General features: G+C 40.8%; 1 protein-coding gene across 2 annotated transcripts in view; it reads right to left on the bottom strand.

The window, feature by feature from the left end:
- Positions 1–509: 509 nt before the first annotated feature.
- The window catches only part of TAOK3 (TAO kinase 3), a 187,106-nt gene continuing 169,146 nt past the window's right edge, over positions 510–18,469 (bottom strand). For both annotated transcript variants that reach the window (XM_060028083.1, XM_060028084.1), the window contains 4 exons: positions 11,281–11,520; positions 9,284–9,496; positions 2,898–3,080; positions 510–1,882 (listed from right to left, as the gene is read on the bottom strand). In XM_060028083.1, the coding sequence (XP_059884066.1) occupies positions 1,721–1,882; positions 2,898–3,080; positions 9,284–9,496; positions 11,281–11,520 (798 nt within the window). In that variant the 3' untranslated portion in view covers positions 510–1,720. The remainder of the gene's footprint in view (positions 1,883–2,897; positions 3,081–9,283; positions 9,497–11,280; positions 11,521–18,469) is intronic.

Below are 18,469 nucleotides of genomic sequence, written 5' to 3'. Positions count from 1 at the left end.
ATTGTCTTGACCCCAAAACCGTTTCCTAGAAGTTACAGATTTTACTACCTCATTGTCATGTACATAAAGTTATTCTAATAAAACCTGACTATGAGGGGTGGGGGAATCTACTATTACAGTAGGATCATTTCAAATATTTGGTTATAATGCCTTCTTCATAGCCTGCTTTTCTTTAAGGTGCCTCACTTCTCTCAGCAATACATGGTCCTAGGACTGGCACATTGTGGGTGCACGTGCGTGCACGTGTGTGTGTGCACGTGCACACATGTGCCACCTTCTATTCTTAAGTGTAAAAAGGTGCAGTTGACCACTTCAGACAGTGCAACCCCATCTTCAGCCCTGCAGAAGAACTTGGAAGATGCAGCTTTACCTGAAAATCTTGAATGGTTCTTCTTGAGGGGCCATGGAGAACAGCTTCTGGAGGGCAGCTCTCCCTCTGCATTAGGAGCTGATGAACCTAGAAGGGAAACTTCCTGCTACAATAACACAGCAAGGCAATGTGATGAACACTTTTATTTACAAATATAATTAAAAGCTCTGACAGTTATCATGCTCTTCCTTGGAACCTGAAAAATGTTTTGTTTTTTAAAGTGCATGCAAAAGAAGTAAAGCCTTTTTTTTTTCATCATTTTTTATTGTAAGAAAATACACAGTTTGAAAGTGTGAATAATGCAATATTTATGACCAAGATATGGGACTTAGGGAGGGGCAGGGAAATAAAGAAAAAAGATCAAGATGATCTGATTGAGAGACAGTGTTGAACTCCAAATACTGAATTGGAAAAGGAGGGAGGTGGGGAGGACTGGGAGGAGGGAGTAAAAAAATTTGATCAGAGAAACAGTTAAAATACAATATGAAAATAAGTAATACCTCTCCTTAAATTCCTTCTATACACAAAATACACGATTTGCCAAAGCCCAATTTGTGCTACTGGGATTCTGTGAGCTCCTTAAGTGTATTCACATCCTCTGCAACAGCAGAAAATGATTATGATACAATCAGAATATGCTCAAGACAAGTTAAACTCTTGCCAGCAGGTTCTTAAAAATCACAAGATCTCTTCACCCCACCCACCCCCCATTCCCCAAAAAAGTATTAATATGTCACCACTGATATGTACATCACAATTAGTTTCTGTAAAATGTATCAAATTTTCAATCTTTAATAAAACTTTGTTTTTTTTTTTAATTCCTGATGAATAAATACCAAAAAAATAAAATAAAATAAAATAATGCAGCAGCTAGTTAAGGTGTAAGGCTGCGGATATTGTGTCTCTCTCCCCCTTGGCATTTATTATTATTATTATTATTTTTGCTTTACTTTCACAGATTGGTGGTAATGAGTGATTGCTTAAAGCAATATACATCCACTTTTTTGTTGTTGTTGGTTTATTGGTTTTGTTAAAACTGTCTCCAAAGTTTTCACTGAAACATTTTGAATCACATCGATACTGTGACGTGTACTATGAATAGAAGAGATGGCCAGGTTTCAGCCAGCACTGAAAATTGACACGGGAGGGGGGAGGAAGGGGGCCCCTGATGGAGTAAGAATAAACAGGCACTAGTCCGACACGATGTCAGTAAGAGTAAGAGAGAGAGAGAGAGTGAGAGCAACGCCCGTTAAAATGGGGAATGTGGTTTTGCAGGGTCTGAATTTTTTTGTTTTCTTTCTTTCTTTCTTTCTTTCTTTTTTTTTTTGTAAATGGCAAAAAAATTTAATCTCATCTATAGTCCTCCTTAGGAAAATCTAATGTAACCAAATTCCCAAATCCCATTCTGAGGCTCTCCATGTCAAAAGTTTCAATCTCTCGCTCTTGCCTTTCCAATAGGTACTTTATTCTCTCGCTGCGTTCCTTCTGAAGGGCAGCCAGCTCTTCTTCAATCTGAAATAAGCACAATGAACAGTTCTCAATGGAAAGGAGTTCCCAACAGGCATATATATACACATAACATGCACACAGATGACACACGCAGGAACTAAGAGTAAACTAGTCTGGGGCAGGCTGGGAGAGTCCTGTGATAAATGTTGTGTGTCTAATCCATCACATTTAAAACTTTCTCACAAGAATAAAAATGTTTGGGGCCACCTGGGGCCAGCACTGCCATTCTAGCAAGCCAAGCAGCTGGGCCGATCTAGGTCACTGTCCTGTCTCAGCAGGAGATGGCTCGGGAGAAGCTAAAAGACACTCAAGCACAATTAAGTTGTGCTGCTTTCCCAGAGAGAGCCCAAAGCCCCCTGGGTCATTAGCAATTTAGTTCTAGAGCAGGAAAATAGTCTCTCACGTTGATCTCTGGGAACTACCAGAAGAAAGCACGAATAACTGGTTAAGCAAATACATGCTTAACAGCTCTGAGATGCTTTATGACATCTTTTCTACTTCATATTCCTCAGCAATATCTAAAGCAATGAATATTTCAATTCTGATAACATTTATTATGTATGGCAATATCAGCCTCTCTTCATTTTAATTTTTTTTAAAGAGCCCTGCTGGTGATTTCTTTTGGTTTAGAAATAGCTGAGAATAAAAACTAAATCTGTATTTGGCCTCACGACATTCAGGGGCCACGCTATCAACTCACAGTACCTTTCATACGTCAAATCAACTACCCAGTAACCCGTGTCAGTCCTCAGGCTGTGAAGGTGGAAGGTTTCCGAACAGAGTAATATAATAGAGAGAACTTAGGCTGTGGGATCAGATTTATGCAAGTAACTTAATTAAGCCTTTTGAGCCTCAGTGTCCTGTCTGTGGAATGGGGACTATGCCTACCTCTCAGGGCACTAGGAGTATCAAAGCAGGTATGAGGGGAACAGCGCCTTTGTTAAATCGCCCGGTACACAGGCAGAGCCACGCCCATCCTCTACCCAGCGGTACAGGACCCTTGACAACACGCTCATACCTTCTGCTCAAGATGTGCTCTGCGCAGAGACACCCTCTGCTCTAGCTTCTGGAGCTCACGTTCATGCTGTGCCTCTGTCTGCATCTTGATTTTGCTCTGGTAGGCATTGAGCAGCTCCATTTCTTGCTGGAGCTGTAGCCTCAAGGCCTGGCATTCTGCTTCTTGAGCCTCATCTAGCCGTAACTGCGGGTACAGAAGACATACACTGTGATTCGCTCCTAGCTTACAGAACTTGGTGGCTACTGGAAGATGCTTCCTTGTTTGGGCTGAAACAGGTCTCTCAGAAAAACAGATGCCCGGTGGGGGGTACTTTCAGAGTTAGGAATCAAAAATAGCACATTCTGCCCAATGGGCTACAAAGTTCTAAAAACACTTCCTTTTCTTAAAACATTCTTTCTTAAGAAAACAAAAACATTCTTAAGGAAACCTGGTTTTCTTAAAACCACACTTGCAGGAGTCAGGAAGGCTCCACACTCCAGCAATTAAGCCTGTGGGCTTTGGAGGCAGACTCCTGAGCTGGAATTCCAGCCCCACCATTCACTTAGGTGTGTTACCTCGGCAAGTTAATTAACATCTCCAAGTCTCATTTTCTTCATCTCAAGAAAATAACAATAATAGTTCCTATTGTCTAAGACTGGTATGAGAATTAAATGAAAGAATTCATATAAAATCCCAGGCATAGTTCTTGATGTATACCAAAGGGTCAGTAAATAGCCGGTGTTATCACTATTTTGACTAACCATTTCCATATTTACATATCTTTAACCCCCAAACCATTATACATTTAGATATCCTTAGCACTAAAAAAAATGAGTCCAATCTCCATAACATTTGAGGAATACCACAGTACCATTACGCTCCTAGCAAGTAAAGTTGGTCCCTATAACATTGGCTTTACTTTATCCTTATGGCCAGCCATCTAAAACTCAAGTGGTTCAAAATTTCCTCCCCACAGAAGGTAGCCTTGATAATCTTACGGGGTGTATTCTGGTTTGAAGCAGTGAAATCCAGATAAAGTTTTTCCCTTGCTCCCTGTAGCACCTGTACTTTGTATTACACACCAGGATACTGATCCTGTGTGGGGAATGGACCAAGCCAGTCAACAGAAATGCCAGCCTTTCAATGAGCACAGTTGAAGATTTAGGGCCATTAGCAGGACTGTATTCAGGGATGAAGACCCTCCTGTCCCACCAGACTTGGTCTGGTCTAGATTTAGCAGGCCCTCAGTTCAGCTGGGAACTATGAGATTAGAACCCTTGAATTAGTCTGTCTACCCTGAGTATATCTGCATGTTTCCATTGAGACCACTTTGCCAAGATACCTATTCTCCACCTTAGGCTGCCTTCCCTCTTCTGTACAATTTGTGACAATAACATTTCTTAATATCTTGATAGTTATGACTTTTTGAAATGTTATTAGAATAGTTTTAGAAAGTTATTTGCATAGTGTCTTCTTTAGTGCTTTGGAGAAATATACTATGTCAAATGAACACAAAATAAATAAGGGAATCATATTTCCAAGGTACTTTCTAATAATTAACCCTAACCAGCTTTCACTAAAATCCACTAGAGAGGATGCTGCTCTTCTCATTTCCCAATGAGAGATGAAGGGAGAAGAGACACTAGACACAATGAACAGCCAGTCTGCAGCAGCAGCAGCTTCACAGATAAATGCCAAAGGGATTACTGGCTCCCAAGGAGATTGCTATCGATTCCCTCTTGATATGGGAGGTTTCTTACCAATAAAGGGAATGAAAGTCTATTCTTTTCTACTTGGCTTGGTTAATTGTTATGAGCCCTGGCCAAGTGGGTGAGAGGCTCATTCTACAGGCAATTTAGACCACTGAAAACACCCCCATCTTCTCTTATTTCTGGCATTCTATTATTAATGTCAGTAACTGTGTTATTCTGTACCAGCTCTGACTCTAAAGAAGTGCCAGTCTAGAAATCAGGGGATATTCCAGTATTTGGTATTCATCACCCCCCAAAGTTGCACATACCAAATCCATTAAAAAGTTTTATAAAAGTATAGGTAAATATCATGTCTGTTCCCTCTATTGGATTAAACTCAAGAAAAGAATGTGACAGAAGCAGCATAGTGGCCAGTGTAGTAGTGGCCAGGCATATACGCTAACAGGGTCTCCCCAAACAGGGTTCAAATCGTAGGTCCACCACTAGCTACGTACCACTAAGTGACCCTCTAAGTCAAGAGTTGGTACACCATGGACCAAGAGTCAAATCTGGCTTGCTGCCTATTTTTGTAAATGAAGTTTTCCTGGATGGAACACAGACACGCTTATTCATTTATATATTATCTATGACTGCTTTTGTACTACAATAGCTGAGTTGAGTAGTTGTGACAGAGACTCTGTTGGTCCACAAAGCCTAAAATATTTGCCACCTGCCCCTTTACAGAAAAAGTTTGCCAACCCTTGCCCTAAGCAAGTGACTTGACTTCAATAAACCTCAGTTTCCTCACATGTAAATTAGGGTTAAAAAAGTAACTACTTCAGGGCTTCCCTGGTGGCGCAGTGGTTGAGAGTCCGCCTGCCGATGCAGGGGACACGGGTTCATGCCCCGGTCCGGGAAGATCCCACATGCCATGGAGTGGCTGGGCCTGTGAGCCATGGCCGCTGAGCCTGTGCGTCCGGAGCCTGTGCGTCCGGAGCCTGTGCTCCGCAATGGGAGAGTCCACAACAGTGAGAGGCCCACATACCGCAAAAAAAAAAAAAAAAAAAAAAAAAAAAAAAAAGTAACTACTTCAAAGGTCAAAGGGGTTTCACGAAAATGAAATAACACTTATAAAATTCAACAGTGCCTGGCACGTGGTAAGCGGGCAGTAAAGGACTGCCGTAATTATCATCTGTACTTTTATCTCCTCCCTGCCTCAGAAGGAAGGGTTATTTCTTTCCTTTTCTTCAAGAGCAATCATGAACCTATACTCCTGATCCTGTTCTCTCGCATCTTATATAACAAACATTCATTGAGCACCTGTTGTATGCCGGGCATTGTAGCAGATGCTGAGAATACAAACACGAACAAAACCCAAATCCCATCAACCTTTATGTCCCTACCAACTCTCTCCCCTTCTCCTTACCTTTAACCCCTGTCTGCACTCTTCATTCTGTTCCTACACCTCCCCTTCTATTGCTCACAGGAGGGTCACTGATGACCACCCTGGAGGGGTCCTTATCTTGCCTGTCCTCCCAGCGACATCGATATTGTGGACTGCCCCTTCCTTCCAGAACTCTCTAGTTTTCTGAGACACCACACCCTTTCGGTTTTTCCCTCCCTCCCCTCCTTTCCAGCTACTCCCTACCTTATTGGGCCATTACATGTGGGTGTTCCTCAGGACTTTGTCTTGGGCGCTCTTCTCCCTCTAACTGCCCTTCCTAAGGAATCTCATCTATTCCAAAGGCTTCAATTACCATCTTTATGCAAATGACTCCCACATCTACATCTCTATTTCAGACTTCTCTTCTGAGGTCCAGGCTAGCTTATCCACTCTACACGAGGTATCTGCATCTGGATATTTCCCAGCCTCAAGCTCAACATGATTAATATTAACTAATCATATTTCCCTTCCCACTTTCCCAATCTCCAATTCCTTTTTTACCATATAGATAAATGGCACCATCTACCATTTTGCTCAAACTAGAGACTGGGAGTCATCCTCACCATCTCATTCTCCCATTCAGTCTGTTACTAAATGCTCCTAGTTCCACCTCCTGCCTAGCTCTCAAACTGAGTCACTTTCTGCTTCATCCTGACTGTCCCCTCTCGAGTCTGGCCACCACTCCCTCACACCCAGGTAAAGGCAGCAACCTTATAAATGATCGCCTTACACCCACGCTTGTCATCTCCCAGGCCATTCTCCACGTGTCTCCAGAGTGATCATTCAAGAATGCAAATTTGATGTCAGTCTCCTCCTTAATACTCTTCAATGGCTTCTCACTGTCTTTAGGATAAAGATCAAAATTCTTAAGAAGGCTTACAAGCCCCTGTACGGTCTTGTCCCCGTTTACCCCTCTCATCTTATTCTCATGTTAGTTTCCTCCTCATTCTCTATATTCCAAACACAATGGACTTGAGTTCTTTAAAAGTGCAATGGTTTTTCCCATCTTTACAAATGTAGTTCCTTTTGCCTAGAATGTGCTCCCTACACTGCAGCTTAAACAATCATTGTGTCTGAGAGGCCTTTCCTGACTCTCCAGACCAGCCTAGCTCTCTTGGTTTACGCTCAGTGGGCACACTGCCCTTGCTCTGCTGTTACACATAGACTTCTCCAACGTCTGTTTCCTCCACTCTTCTATAGATTCCATGAAGACATGATCGATGACTGTCTTATTCACCACAGTATTCCTGGGTGCCTGGGGCACAGTAGAGGCACTCAATAAATACTTATTGGATAAATGAATGAATGAATGAAATACGCTGGCTCTGATCCTCAGCTAAGGGCATGTTTAAGCCTTTCCCAATTAATCGAAGACCTCTTTTAACTGTCTCTTCCTCTAGCTATAGCTCTCTTTCTCCTTTTTTTCACTGACAAGAATCTGGGGAAAGCAGTCTCACTTACAGTTTCTATCTCATTTTATAATCACGTTTTCAATCTACTTAGAATGTCTTCCATTTCCACCACTCCACGGTCTGTGACAATGGACAAAGCCACTGCTGGGCCCAAATGGTTTCTCTGCAACATGTGAAATCATCAACTAGAAAGTTTTGTTCTGGCTTCTGTGACATACTCTCTTTTGAGGCTCTGACCCCTGGCTATTCATCTTCTTTGGTCCACCTTCTACTCAGTCCTCAAATGTTGATGCCCACAACTCTGTCCTGAGTCCTCTTCCTCTTTAATACTATCTCCTATCCGTAGGAGATCTCAGATATTCCGAATAGCTACAACTGCCCCCATATAACAATGACTAACTTTTTGATGTTAATCCTGACACCTTGCTGAACTACAGATTTCCATCTCTGTACCTCTCTACCTAGATACCCACAGAGCTCAGATAATGAGTCAAGTATCTTCTAGACATCCATCCAAACTCACCCCTCCTTCCATTTTTCTATCTTGGTAAAATCATGACCTGTTCCACTGTTATCAAACCTACCTCTCAAATTGGTCCCTAAGTTCTATCTATTCTACTCCTAAATATTTATCAAATCCTTCTCACCACTTCCATTAGCATGTTCTCTTAGTTCATGCCTTCATTTTTTTTTTTCCTGGACTATTATAATAGCTTCCTAACAGGTCTCCTTACCTATATTTGCCACATTACTGCCAGTATCTTTCTATAGCACACATCTGATCCTGTCACTTTCCTTCTTAAAACAGGCTTTAGCAGCTCTGTATTGCTGACACAATAATGTCCACACTCCCAGCTTTGAGCCTCTGACCCCTGACTATCCACCAGCTGCCCGTTATACTCCTGCCATATCAACTACTCGTTGTTTCTCAAACGTGCCATCCTCTTTCAGGCCTTTGAGTCTTCATATATACTGTATCGTCTGCCAGGAATAACTTTTCCATTTCTGCTTGTCTGATCAACTATTACCCTTTAAGATTCATCTCCTTGTGAAATCTTCACTGAATAAACAGGCAAGCTCCCATCCCTGGCTGCCAAGACCTTTATGACGTCTCCATTTTGGGCTCCCACAATCCTCCTCCTTGAACTTTGGGCTCATATCAAAGTTCTTTCAGTCCCCAAGTGTACACTATCCATCTTTTGGAAAAGTGTGTAGGCCCTTTTCCATGGAACCTGTTTGCTTCAATAAATTCCTTCATGCTTCTTGGCTCTTGCAGGGAAGCATTCCCTAGACCAGACTAGTTGTTCCTACTCATCCTCCCATATAGCCTCTGTCACCTACCACTTCAAAGCACTTTTATGTTTTATTTTTATTGCTTAATTATCTGACCTCCTTACTTGACTGACAGAAGTGTGAGGAAAGGGACCACTGCCGTCTCTCTAGCTCATCACTCTATCTCTGAGCCCAGCAGAGGGCTGAGCACAGATGTTCAGTAAAGGTTTACCTAATGAATGTGTCTGTGTGTCTATTCATTTGCGCCTGACATTAGTTGTGCGATCTTTGATGAATGAGAGTATGATATTACATGCAATATCTATCACATCTTGCCCTCAAAGTCCCTATGTGCCACAGGTCTGATTTAGCATGTATTCCTCAAGTTCCATCTTATAAGACACACTCCAGCAAGTATCCGCTCTGGCTTGGCTTTATTCAGCGTCGTCATTTCCTTCAGTTCTTTGGGCAGAAAAACACCAATATCCTAAATGTGCGCAAGAATCATCTTGGGACCAAAAGGCTGGATCTTGAATTTTCTTGATTCCCAAAGCTCTTGAAGCCGTGGCACCGAACCTAACCACTTACCGCTTGAGAGGCCATCATTTCATTTATACTCTGTTCATACTGCTCTGCCAAAATGGCAAGTTTTCTCGTCTGCTCATCTTTCAGTGTCTTTAAGATTGTTTTGTGCTCATTCTTTGGAGTAACTTCCAACTGGTGATTCTTGAGTGCTTTATACTGTTTGGTCTGTACTTTGCAAGTGTCCTGAAACTGTTTTTTAATTTGCATTTCCATGGCCTGTATAGAAAAAGTGACAAAAGGAAAATAAAGACACATTAGTAAATACAGAAGGCCTTCCATTCTCATGATACAATATAGGTGCTGAGACCAACTGTCTTTTGGTGCAGTGACCCACGTTACTAGTCAGTAATAATGAAAATAATACATGTGTCACAGACAGGTGTTAACTCTACCAATACTTTGGGTTTTGTTTGTTTGTTTGTTTATTTTAACATCTTTATTGGAGTATAATTGCTTTACAATGGTGTGTTACTTTCTGCTTTGTAACAAAGTGAATCAGTTATACATATACATGTATTCCCATATCTCTTCCCTCTTGCGTCTCCCTCCCTCCCACCCTCCCTAAAATACTTTGGTTTTATATCAAATGAACAGAAGTAGTTTTGAATTTACAAATAGATTTTTAAAAATGAATTGTTACAAGATCACAACTCTAAGAAGACTCTGGAATACTATGAAGCTTAGTTTGTTAAAAGATTGCTCATTATTTCAGTGGTTTCCTAGACAAAATCTTCAGTGTCTTCTATTGTTTGTTGCCCCTCCCCCTCCCCCTTTAACTGTTTTCCTCCACTTCCAAGTAAGAAAGGGGATGGCAATGTATGAGCCATCTCTCACTGCTCTGTGTTTCCTTGAAAAATCAATAAAGGGCAACATTGGATTATACTTTATATCATAACCCATTTCCACTACTTGCATGTAGCAATATCAAATATGCATTTTTTTTTTTTTTGCGTCACACGGGCCTCTCACTGTTTTAGCCTCTCCCGTTGCAGAGCACAGGCTCCGGACGCGCAGGCTCAGCGGCCATGGCTCACGGGTCCAGCTGCTCCGCAGCATGTGGGATCTTCCCGGACCGGGACACGAACCCGTGTCCCCTGCATCGGCAGGCAGACTCTCAACCACTGCGCCACCAGGGAAGCCCTCAAATATGCATTTTGGCAAGGATGAGGTGGGGTTTACTATTATAAGCCCAGAAGGCATTCCATCAGGTTGCCTGATAGTCACATGTACATTTCATGAACACATGGAGGGTTTTTTTTTTTTTTTCATGGAGGGGTTTTGATGACAAGGATCACTAATTAGACAGGTTAGAATCTGGCTAGAGAGGAAGAAGGCCAGTGCGGTTGAAGTTGGCCTTATATCTTTGTCAACATTGACAGTGACTCCCTTGACAAATAGCAATGGCTTAGTCCATATAGTTTGTTAACTAGCAGTCAGCTAAAATTCTCTGGAGGTAGTGCAGGCCAAAGGAGTTCCGTATTTCTAGTGCAGGGATAATAAATGTCTGGCATATCACTCCCAATTCCCACGCCCAGGACAGATGTCACTAATAAATCATACCTTCCCTTACTAAGTGTGGATGTGGCTTCAGAGTCTTTCTCAATAGAACAGCACTCAAGGTAGCTACAACCAATTCTGACTGGCATGACTGATACAATTTATCTGCTACATTCCTGTCAGGTAACTTCCTCATTTCCTGGGATTAGAACCATGGACTGCTATTAGTCCATGTGTTATAATTTTAGAGAGGGAAGGTCATGAAGGGGTCAGAGAAATTGCATAGATACAAAGAAGAAATGGAGAGATCATATTGCCCTGCAACATCTCTTTAGGAGTCTGTTATACCCAGACTCTGGAGATTCTGATTCAGTAGCTGTGGGGTCCTGAAATTTGTAATTTTACGAAGTTTCCCAGGTGACTCTTGACAGTCATCCAGGTGTAGGAACCATTGATCCAACCTGGCTGTGTCCTGGAGCATAAATCGGGAAATTTCCTCTCACCTTTAAGTTTTTTGGCTGTTGCCGAAGTTCCATGACATGCTTTCTGTGCAGTTCCCTTTCTCGCCTCTTATTGTACTCCAGCTGGTTTTCCAGTTCAGTCTGGTGCTGTAGCCGGATCAGATCCATGCGGAGTTTCTGTAATGTGTGCAGCTGCCTGTACTCGAGCTCTCGGGTGGACTCGTCGTGCCGGATCAGCATGGCATGCTCCATCTCCTTCTGTGTCCTCTTTTTATTTAGTTCCTGCATTCAGGAAGAAAAGATACACGGAGAGAGATGAATGGAGACAAACTGGAGGGAAGGCACCACTCGGTGAGGGAAGGCAAGGAATGGCACTATTAACTGTCTCTTAATTAAGCCCGTTAGTGTTTGGCAGCATGACTTAATGAGACTAGATGCACAATCCCTGGAGACAGAGGTTCTGTATGTGGATCCATCACTTTCAAGTTGGGCAACTTCACATCCACCACAATTACTCTACCCGTAAAATGGGATTACTGTTATTCTACCTGACCCCTTCTTACCTCACAGGGCTGCTGTGAATCTTAATCAGGTGATGTGTTATGCATGGGTCTAAATAAGTGTTTCCTTAGTTAGGCCAGCGGTTCTCAATCCTGGCTGGTTGCCCATTAAAACCATGTGAGGAAGCTTTTAAAACGTAAGATGCCTAAGTCCTATAACCTGAAATTCTGATAACTGCCTGGAATGGGACCCTGATGTCAATAGTTTTAAGAGTTCTCTAGCTGGATCTAAATATGCAGTCAGAGTTGAGAATCGCTGGATTAAACTGATAATGTCTGCAGTGTTCCTAGTTTTCTGGGAAACACCCTGTTTTTGCATGTATCAGAAGTAGGCCAACTATCTATTTTTCAGAATCTCAGAGGTCAGGGCTCACTGGGAAAAAGCAGATGAGATCTCTCCCCTTTCATCTTTTCCATTACCGTCTGTTTGGTCATTTCTAGATCTAATCATTCTGTTCCTCCCAGTTTTACTCATGTCTTTCTCTCTCTTTTGTCGAAGGGGGAAAGAAAGGAAACCAGGAAAAAAAAAAAAAAGGGAGGAAGTTGGGTGAAATTTTTTCATTCCCCAGTTCAAGAATATTTCCTAAATGGCACTATATCAAAGATCTGAACCATGCGCGCTCTGGGTACATAAAAATATTTACTAAGCCATCACTCGGTGCTCAACTTGCTAACACTCTGTTTAACAGGGAACTGTAATAGACATTTATTGAAGTATATCCTCAGCTCACAGCAAACTGAATCAATCTATCTTCTCTCCTGGGAATTTGGATTCCGGGACAGTTAATCTCCATGTGGCTAGAATTGAGGGGCACATAAAAACAACATATGTGGTAGCCACCCGTTGCTATGAGGGCTGAGGATTAGAGAAAGCTGGGCTTCAGAGCAAGAAGAACGAAAAAGAAGTGCAGGGAATATACTGATGCCCAAGTTCCTGACTGGTTCTAAGCTCTCCTTGTAGGTCCAGCTGTATGACTGCTACTGGGTTTTATGAAACGTTCCTATAGCTCTGTAGCAAACCCCCTGGTTTTGGTTTAAGCCAGCTCAAATAAATTTTAGTAACACGCAAACAAAAGAAGCTTGATTAATACAGGGAAATAAGTTTTATGTGTAAAATTTTTTTTAAAAAGTGCAAGGTTGGAAGTGATATTAAAAGAGGTGAAGATTTTATGCTGTAAGATTTCCGAAAAGGGTGTTATTACTACTAGTTAAGAAGGGCAAGGAAAGTAGAAAGCCCTTGAGCTGAACTTTAAATCAGAACAATAGGGTGCCTCTCTTTTCCAATGGCATCTGCTATGGGAGAAAAGGCAAGATCATTTTCATAGAGATATCAGTAACATTTGTGTACTGGCATGGTTGAGAATATCTTGCATATTTGAGCCTTCCGGCCATTTGAAGAGAAGTCCTTTAAACAGCACAGCATCTGTTACTGGAGCAAAGTTGTTAATCATTCATTTATTTATTCATTCAACAAACATTTGTTGAATACTTCCTATGTGTCAGGCACTGTTTTAAGCACTAAGAATGGGGCAGTGAACAAGTACATCCCCACCAAGGGCTTATTTTCTAGTGGGGAAATATCTGAAGTATAAATGCCATTTCATTTGTTATAAGGAGTAAAAGATAACCTCCAGAGGATCTCCCCCAATCCTCTCCTGCGTTTTTCTTTTCCTTCCTTACCTGGTCCATCAAATGTCTTCTTTTAAAAATCACTAATCGGCCCCTAGGTGGCACCAAAGGATGGTGAGCTCTTCTCAGAGACTAAAACCAAGGAAAGCCCTTTCAAAGGCTGAAGATTCTGTTCCTAGATCACTCTATCATTTTCAATCTCTGAGGACCAGGAGTCCCAATATTGGGCATTTATACATTCCACACATTTTCCTAAATGGAGAATTTCACACTGAGTCTGAGCTGTCCAAAGCCCAGAAACTCACAAGGGGTTAAAAACATAAAGCAAACAACACTTTCAGAAGAAAATGAATGCTTCTCTTTGTGTTTAATGGAATGCTTAAGGATGTTGACCAAAGAATACCTGCATCAGAATTACCTGGAAGAAACCAGAGTTCATAACATGCCATCCAGGTAATTATGATATATACTAAAGTTTGAGAATCAATGGAAAAATAATTCAAGGTGTTGAGTCAGTTTCAGCTTTTCCGCTGACTCATTATGCATGGCATTGGGCAAGACTTTAAATCTACATTTTAGTTTCCTCAGGTGTAAAGTGAGGATAATATCAGTAGTACCCATTGTGAACTACCATTCTTGTGAAGATGAAAGAAAAGACCATAAGAAAATGCTTCGGGATATATAAATGTCATTATTGTTTTTCTGTATTCAGAAGTGAATATCTGGCATATAATAACAAATCTAGATTTTATAAACTATTTAAAAAGTGACAGAAACATGATACTGAAATGGTTTTTCTATTACAACTGCAATAGAAATTACCTTTAATTAATTACCTTTAATTCATACATCTGAGTTGCTGAGATGTAAGTTGGTAAGCTGCCTATAATATTTTACACCATGGGATAAAAACATTATTCAGCTTATTAAGAGCCCATTGCTGTACCTACATAATAATGTGTAATGTGCTTTCAATTTTTAAAGTGATTTCATATATTTTGTTCAATTCTAGTTGCAACCCTATGCAGTGGTTAAGAATTGTTAGGATTTACCCCTTTTATATATGATAGTAAGGCATTTGGGAATTGAGAGGCCAACAAAAGATCATATAATTTCTGTAAAGTAGAACTGAGGCTGAAACTCAGGTTTTTGGATTTTCAATGTTTTCCACTAAAAATGTTCAGATGAATGGCTTATGTTTTCCTGTTTTATGCTTTTTCAGTCTGGAATACTATATTCTGAAGAAAATTCTTCTGCTCTATCTGCACACCATGCAATGGTTGCTTCATCTGTACAAATGACACAATATACAGTAGAGCCACATCATATGCACTTCTAGCTTATATACATTCAATAAAATGAGTTGAGCAAAAACACAAAAACAAATTTCATGGTACAGGTGATTCTGCCCACCAGTGCATTCCATGTATATACGCCTTGGAGGGAGCGTGAGATGAGAGGCACGTGGCTCACGTTCCCCTGCCCACATCACATACAGTGAGCATCTCGCCAGGCTGGGTGTGAGCTTAGGGTTGAAACATACATACAACATACGGCCATGGTCATACACCATGGCCAAGAAACACATTTCCATACACATCATTTGAACCTACCTCCTGCATAAGATGTGGAACCAGGGTGTATTCCCTAATAAACCCTTCCCAACCACGATCCAAGCATTCTATTTAAGTTTCAATGGAAGCACTATTGACTTCTTTAAAAGCAAGTGATCTGACTCAAATAAAAATGTTTGTGTTCATGCCCACCGACACTGAGTAAGAACTAGAATTCAAAATTTAAGTGGAGATGTTGTTAGCGTATGACATTTAATACTTTCTTAGCTTCAGTTCTTAGTTGTGTAACTGGTTAGAAAATAGTGAGCATCTGTGTGTAGTGATGATAGAAGAGGCTCAACTCAGCCTACGGTGATCCTTTTAAATGTTTTCATTAACAAAAAGGACTGGTAATACTCAGTTTTGGCAAAGGTAGAGGAAAATAGGTAGTCTTTGCTGGTGGGAGTTATAAACCCTTAGAGGGCAATTTGGCAATATCTATTAAAAATTTAGGTATATACACTCTGACCCAGAAATTCTACTCCTGAGAATACTATATCCTACAAAGTACTTGCATACATGTAAAAAGATGTATACAAAGATTTTCTCTGTAGCATTGTTAGTAATATTGCATAACTTCAACAAAATATCCAACAAGAAGTACCTCATTAAATAAATTATTCTATAGCCATACCCCCCCCACCCAAATACTATTGATGGTTAAAAAGAAGGAGGCAGAGTTATATGTCCTAGATAGTAAATGAAAAAAATACAAAAGAAGAGAGTTATGAAACAGTATAGTGGACATTTTTGTAGGTTCAGTATCCATTTCCCCTTCTGTTGTTAACACGCTCCTCTTTTTGCTTGAGAAGCTACTCCACCCTATCTGGAATCAGAGACACTATTGAGTAAGGGAATAAGCACATTACCTAATCACGTTCTATCTCTCCTAGGAATTTGAGTCTTAAGCAGAAATGATACAAAGATGAAACACGGCTGGAGGAGGTACATCCAAATGGCAAGGTCTTGAGGAATGTCCATTAGCTCTTGCCCTCTAGGTCACGGAATTTGCTTTCCCCGCTTGATTCTTCATCTTTTCCAGCTATGGTCTTCAGTCCATACCCTTCCAATAAATTCCTTTGCATGCTACGTCAGCAGAGTTTGTTTCTATTGCTTGCAAATCAAATAAACCCACTGGTACTAATGTAATCTTATTTTTGTAAAGTTAAAGTTATATATAATATATAAGCTGTACATGTGTATACATGCATACCTGAAAAAATCTGGAAATATATCTGCCAAATTAATGGTGACTGTCTCAGGGTAGAAAGTGGGTGGGATGGGATTATCAAGCACTTTTCACTACTCAGTATTTTTCTATATTTGTCTTTTTTCAATGTTCTTTTATTACTTTTGTAAATAGAAGAAAAATACCTTTGAACATTTTCACTGAGGCAGCTCTGGAATAAGACTAAACAAAGAAAAAAATCTAGACTCTTAAGAAATAAACCTTGGTATAGTTCGTTATTCTTCACTCCATTGGTTAGAACCTGATACTTACGAAGTTATGAATGTGGTTTCTATCATTTTTGGGAATAATTATCTTCTATAGCTTTTATTGGCACTAATTGCCCCCTTAGCTTCGGACTTCTTCCAAATACATGACACTAGAATAAAAATAATAATTGCCAGACGAAAAAGAATCCCAAATACCTTGTTTCCAACTTGCTATTGGACTTTTTGATTTGGACTTTTTAGCCTTCTAACAAACTCAACTTGTGTTGTACTGAATTAATCAGTTTCTTATCAATACCTCTCTCTAAGCTTCTCCGTTTCTGCCCAAATCTACATTTCCCTAAGTCTTAAACCCTAGAAATAACTTTAATTCTACCCTCATCTTTTCTCTCATATCCTATTGTATGCCAAGTCCTGTTTATTTTATACTTCAAATGTTTAAAACCCATCTCTCTTTTGCCAGCTACCACCATTATCTTTGTCTATACCCTATTCCTACCACCTGATCTCTTTGCTTCTAGTTTCTTCCCTCTAACTGATGTTTCTCAACCTGTTTTTCCCCTATTACTGTCCCCATCAGGAGCCTTTTTAGACTTCCCCCTTTCCAGATCATCCTCACCTCTGAAATGTTAACACCACAGATACACTGTATAGCTTTTCATGTACTATGGCCCTTCAGAGGGGCACAAGACATTGTAATACCTAAGACTCCCTCCCCCACAAGAACCCATTTTTAACGGACCCCCTGGGGGGGCAATATTGCCCCCATTGACAATACACGCTCTAAAAATCAATCTGTGCATCACCACCAAACTGGGCTAATCTCTGTAAAGTAGAATTTTAGCCATATCACTCACTGCCTGGCTTGAAAATGTTTAGTTTCTTTCTCTTCCAATAAGATGAGATAACACAGATAGAGCCTGAGCCTGGCCCATGATTACATGTGTTCAATAAATTTTAGTTTGCTCCACCCTTTTTTCCTCCCATTTGAATACTGCTCTCCAAAAAGCTTACACCAATTCACATTCCCATTAAATGTGCCTGAAGGGCTTGTTTCCCTCATGCAGGCTAACCCTTGATATTTATCCAACTTTGATGTTTCTACCAATGTGCTAGCTCATTTGAGGGCTTCTCGGATTACTCCAGGTCACAATGATTTCCTACTGAACTTTGCATCTGCAACCGATTCACATTCTGTATTCCTCATCTCAGTGAATAACATCATATTCGTCCAATTTCCCAAATTAGAAACTCTGAATTCATTTTTGACTCCTCCTTCTTCTGAAATTCTCACAGCATTTGGTTTGAATTACTGTCAGTTCTGCTTCAGAAATGTCACTCAGATCTAATCTCTATCCTCACTGCTTCTTCCAGGTGGAACTAGAGAAAGAGCATCCCTAACTGACCTCAGTGTACTTTACTTCTCACCACTCTAGGCTACCCTCACACTGAGGCAATAATTCTTCAAAATAAAGAACTCTCATTGTCATTCCTCTGCTTAAAACCCTCTCACGCCCATGCAACTGCCTTCAGGCAGAAATCTAAAAGTCTTGCCTTAAGAATCAAGGCCCTCCATCCTGCTTCCCACTACTCCTGTTCTGACACTCCACTCCACACTCCCAGAACACTCAACTCCCCATCAATCACGGAGTCCTCCAAGCTCTTTCATGACTATATGCCTGTGAAAGTTTATTTATATCTATTACTAAACCTAACACATTACATTGTAATTAGTCTGTTACACGTCTGTTTCCCCTCTTAGACTTCGGGCTACCTGAAGGCAGGGAGGATGGCTTCTCAATAGCCCTGGCATCTCTAGCACAGTGCCTGGCACAAAGAGGGCACTCGTAAGTGCTGGATGACGGAATGAATTAACATAACTGTAGAGCACCATTATGTTATTTAAGTGTTTCATGGAGAGTCGAGTCACAAAAACGCAAGTCTTTGACGAACAGGCTAAAAGCAAAAATTCTC

The sequence above is a fragment of the Delphinus delphis genome, chromosome 13, assembly GCF_949987515.2.
Source record: "Delphinus delphis chromosome 13, mDelDel1.2, whole genome shotgun sequence".
NCBI classification, from domain to species: domain Eukaryota; kingdom Metazoa; phylum Chordata; class Mammalia; order Artiodactyla; family Delphinidae; genus Delphinus; species Delphinus delphis.
The sequence above is the reverse complement of the archived record's forward strand: the minus strand, read 5'-3'. Positions and strand labels throughout refer to the sequence as shown.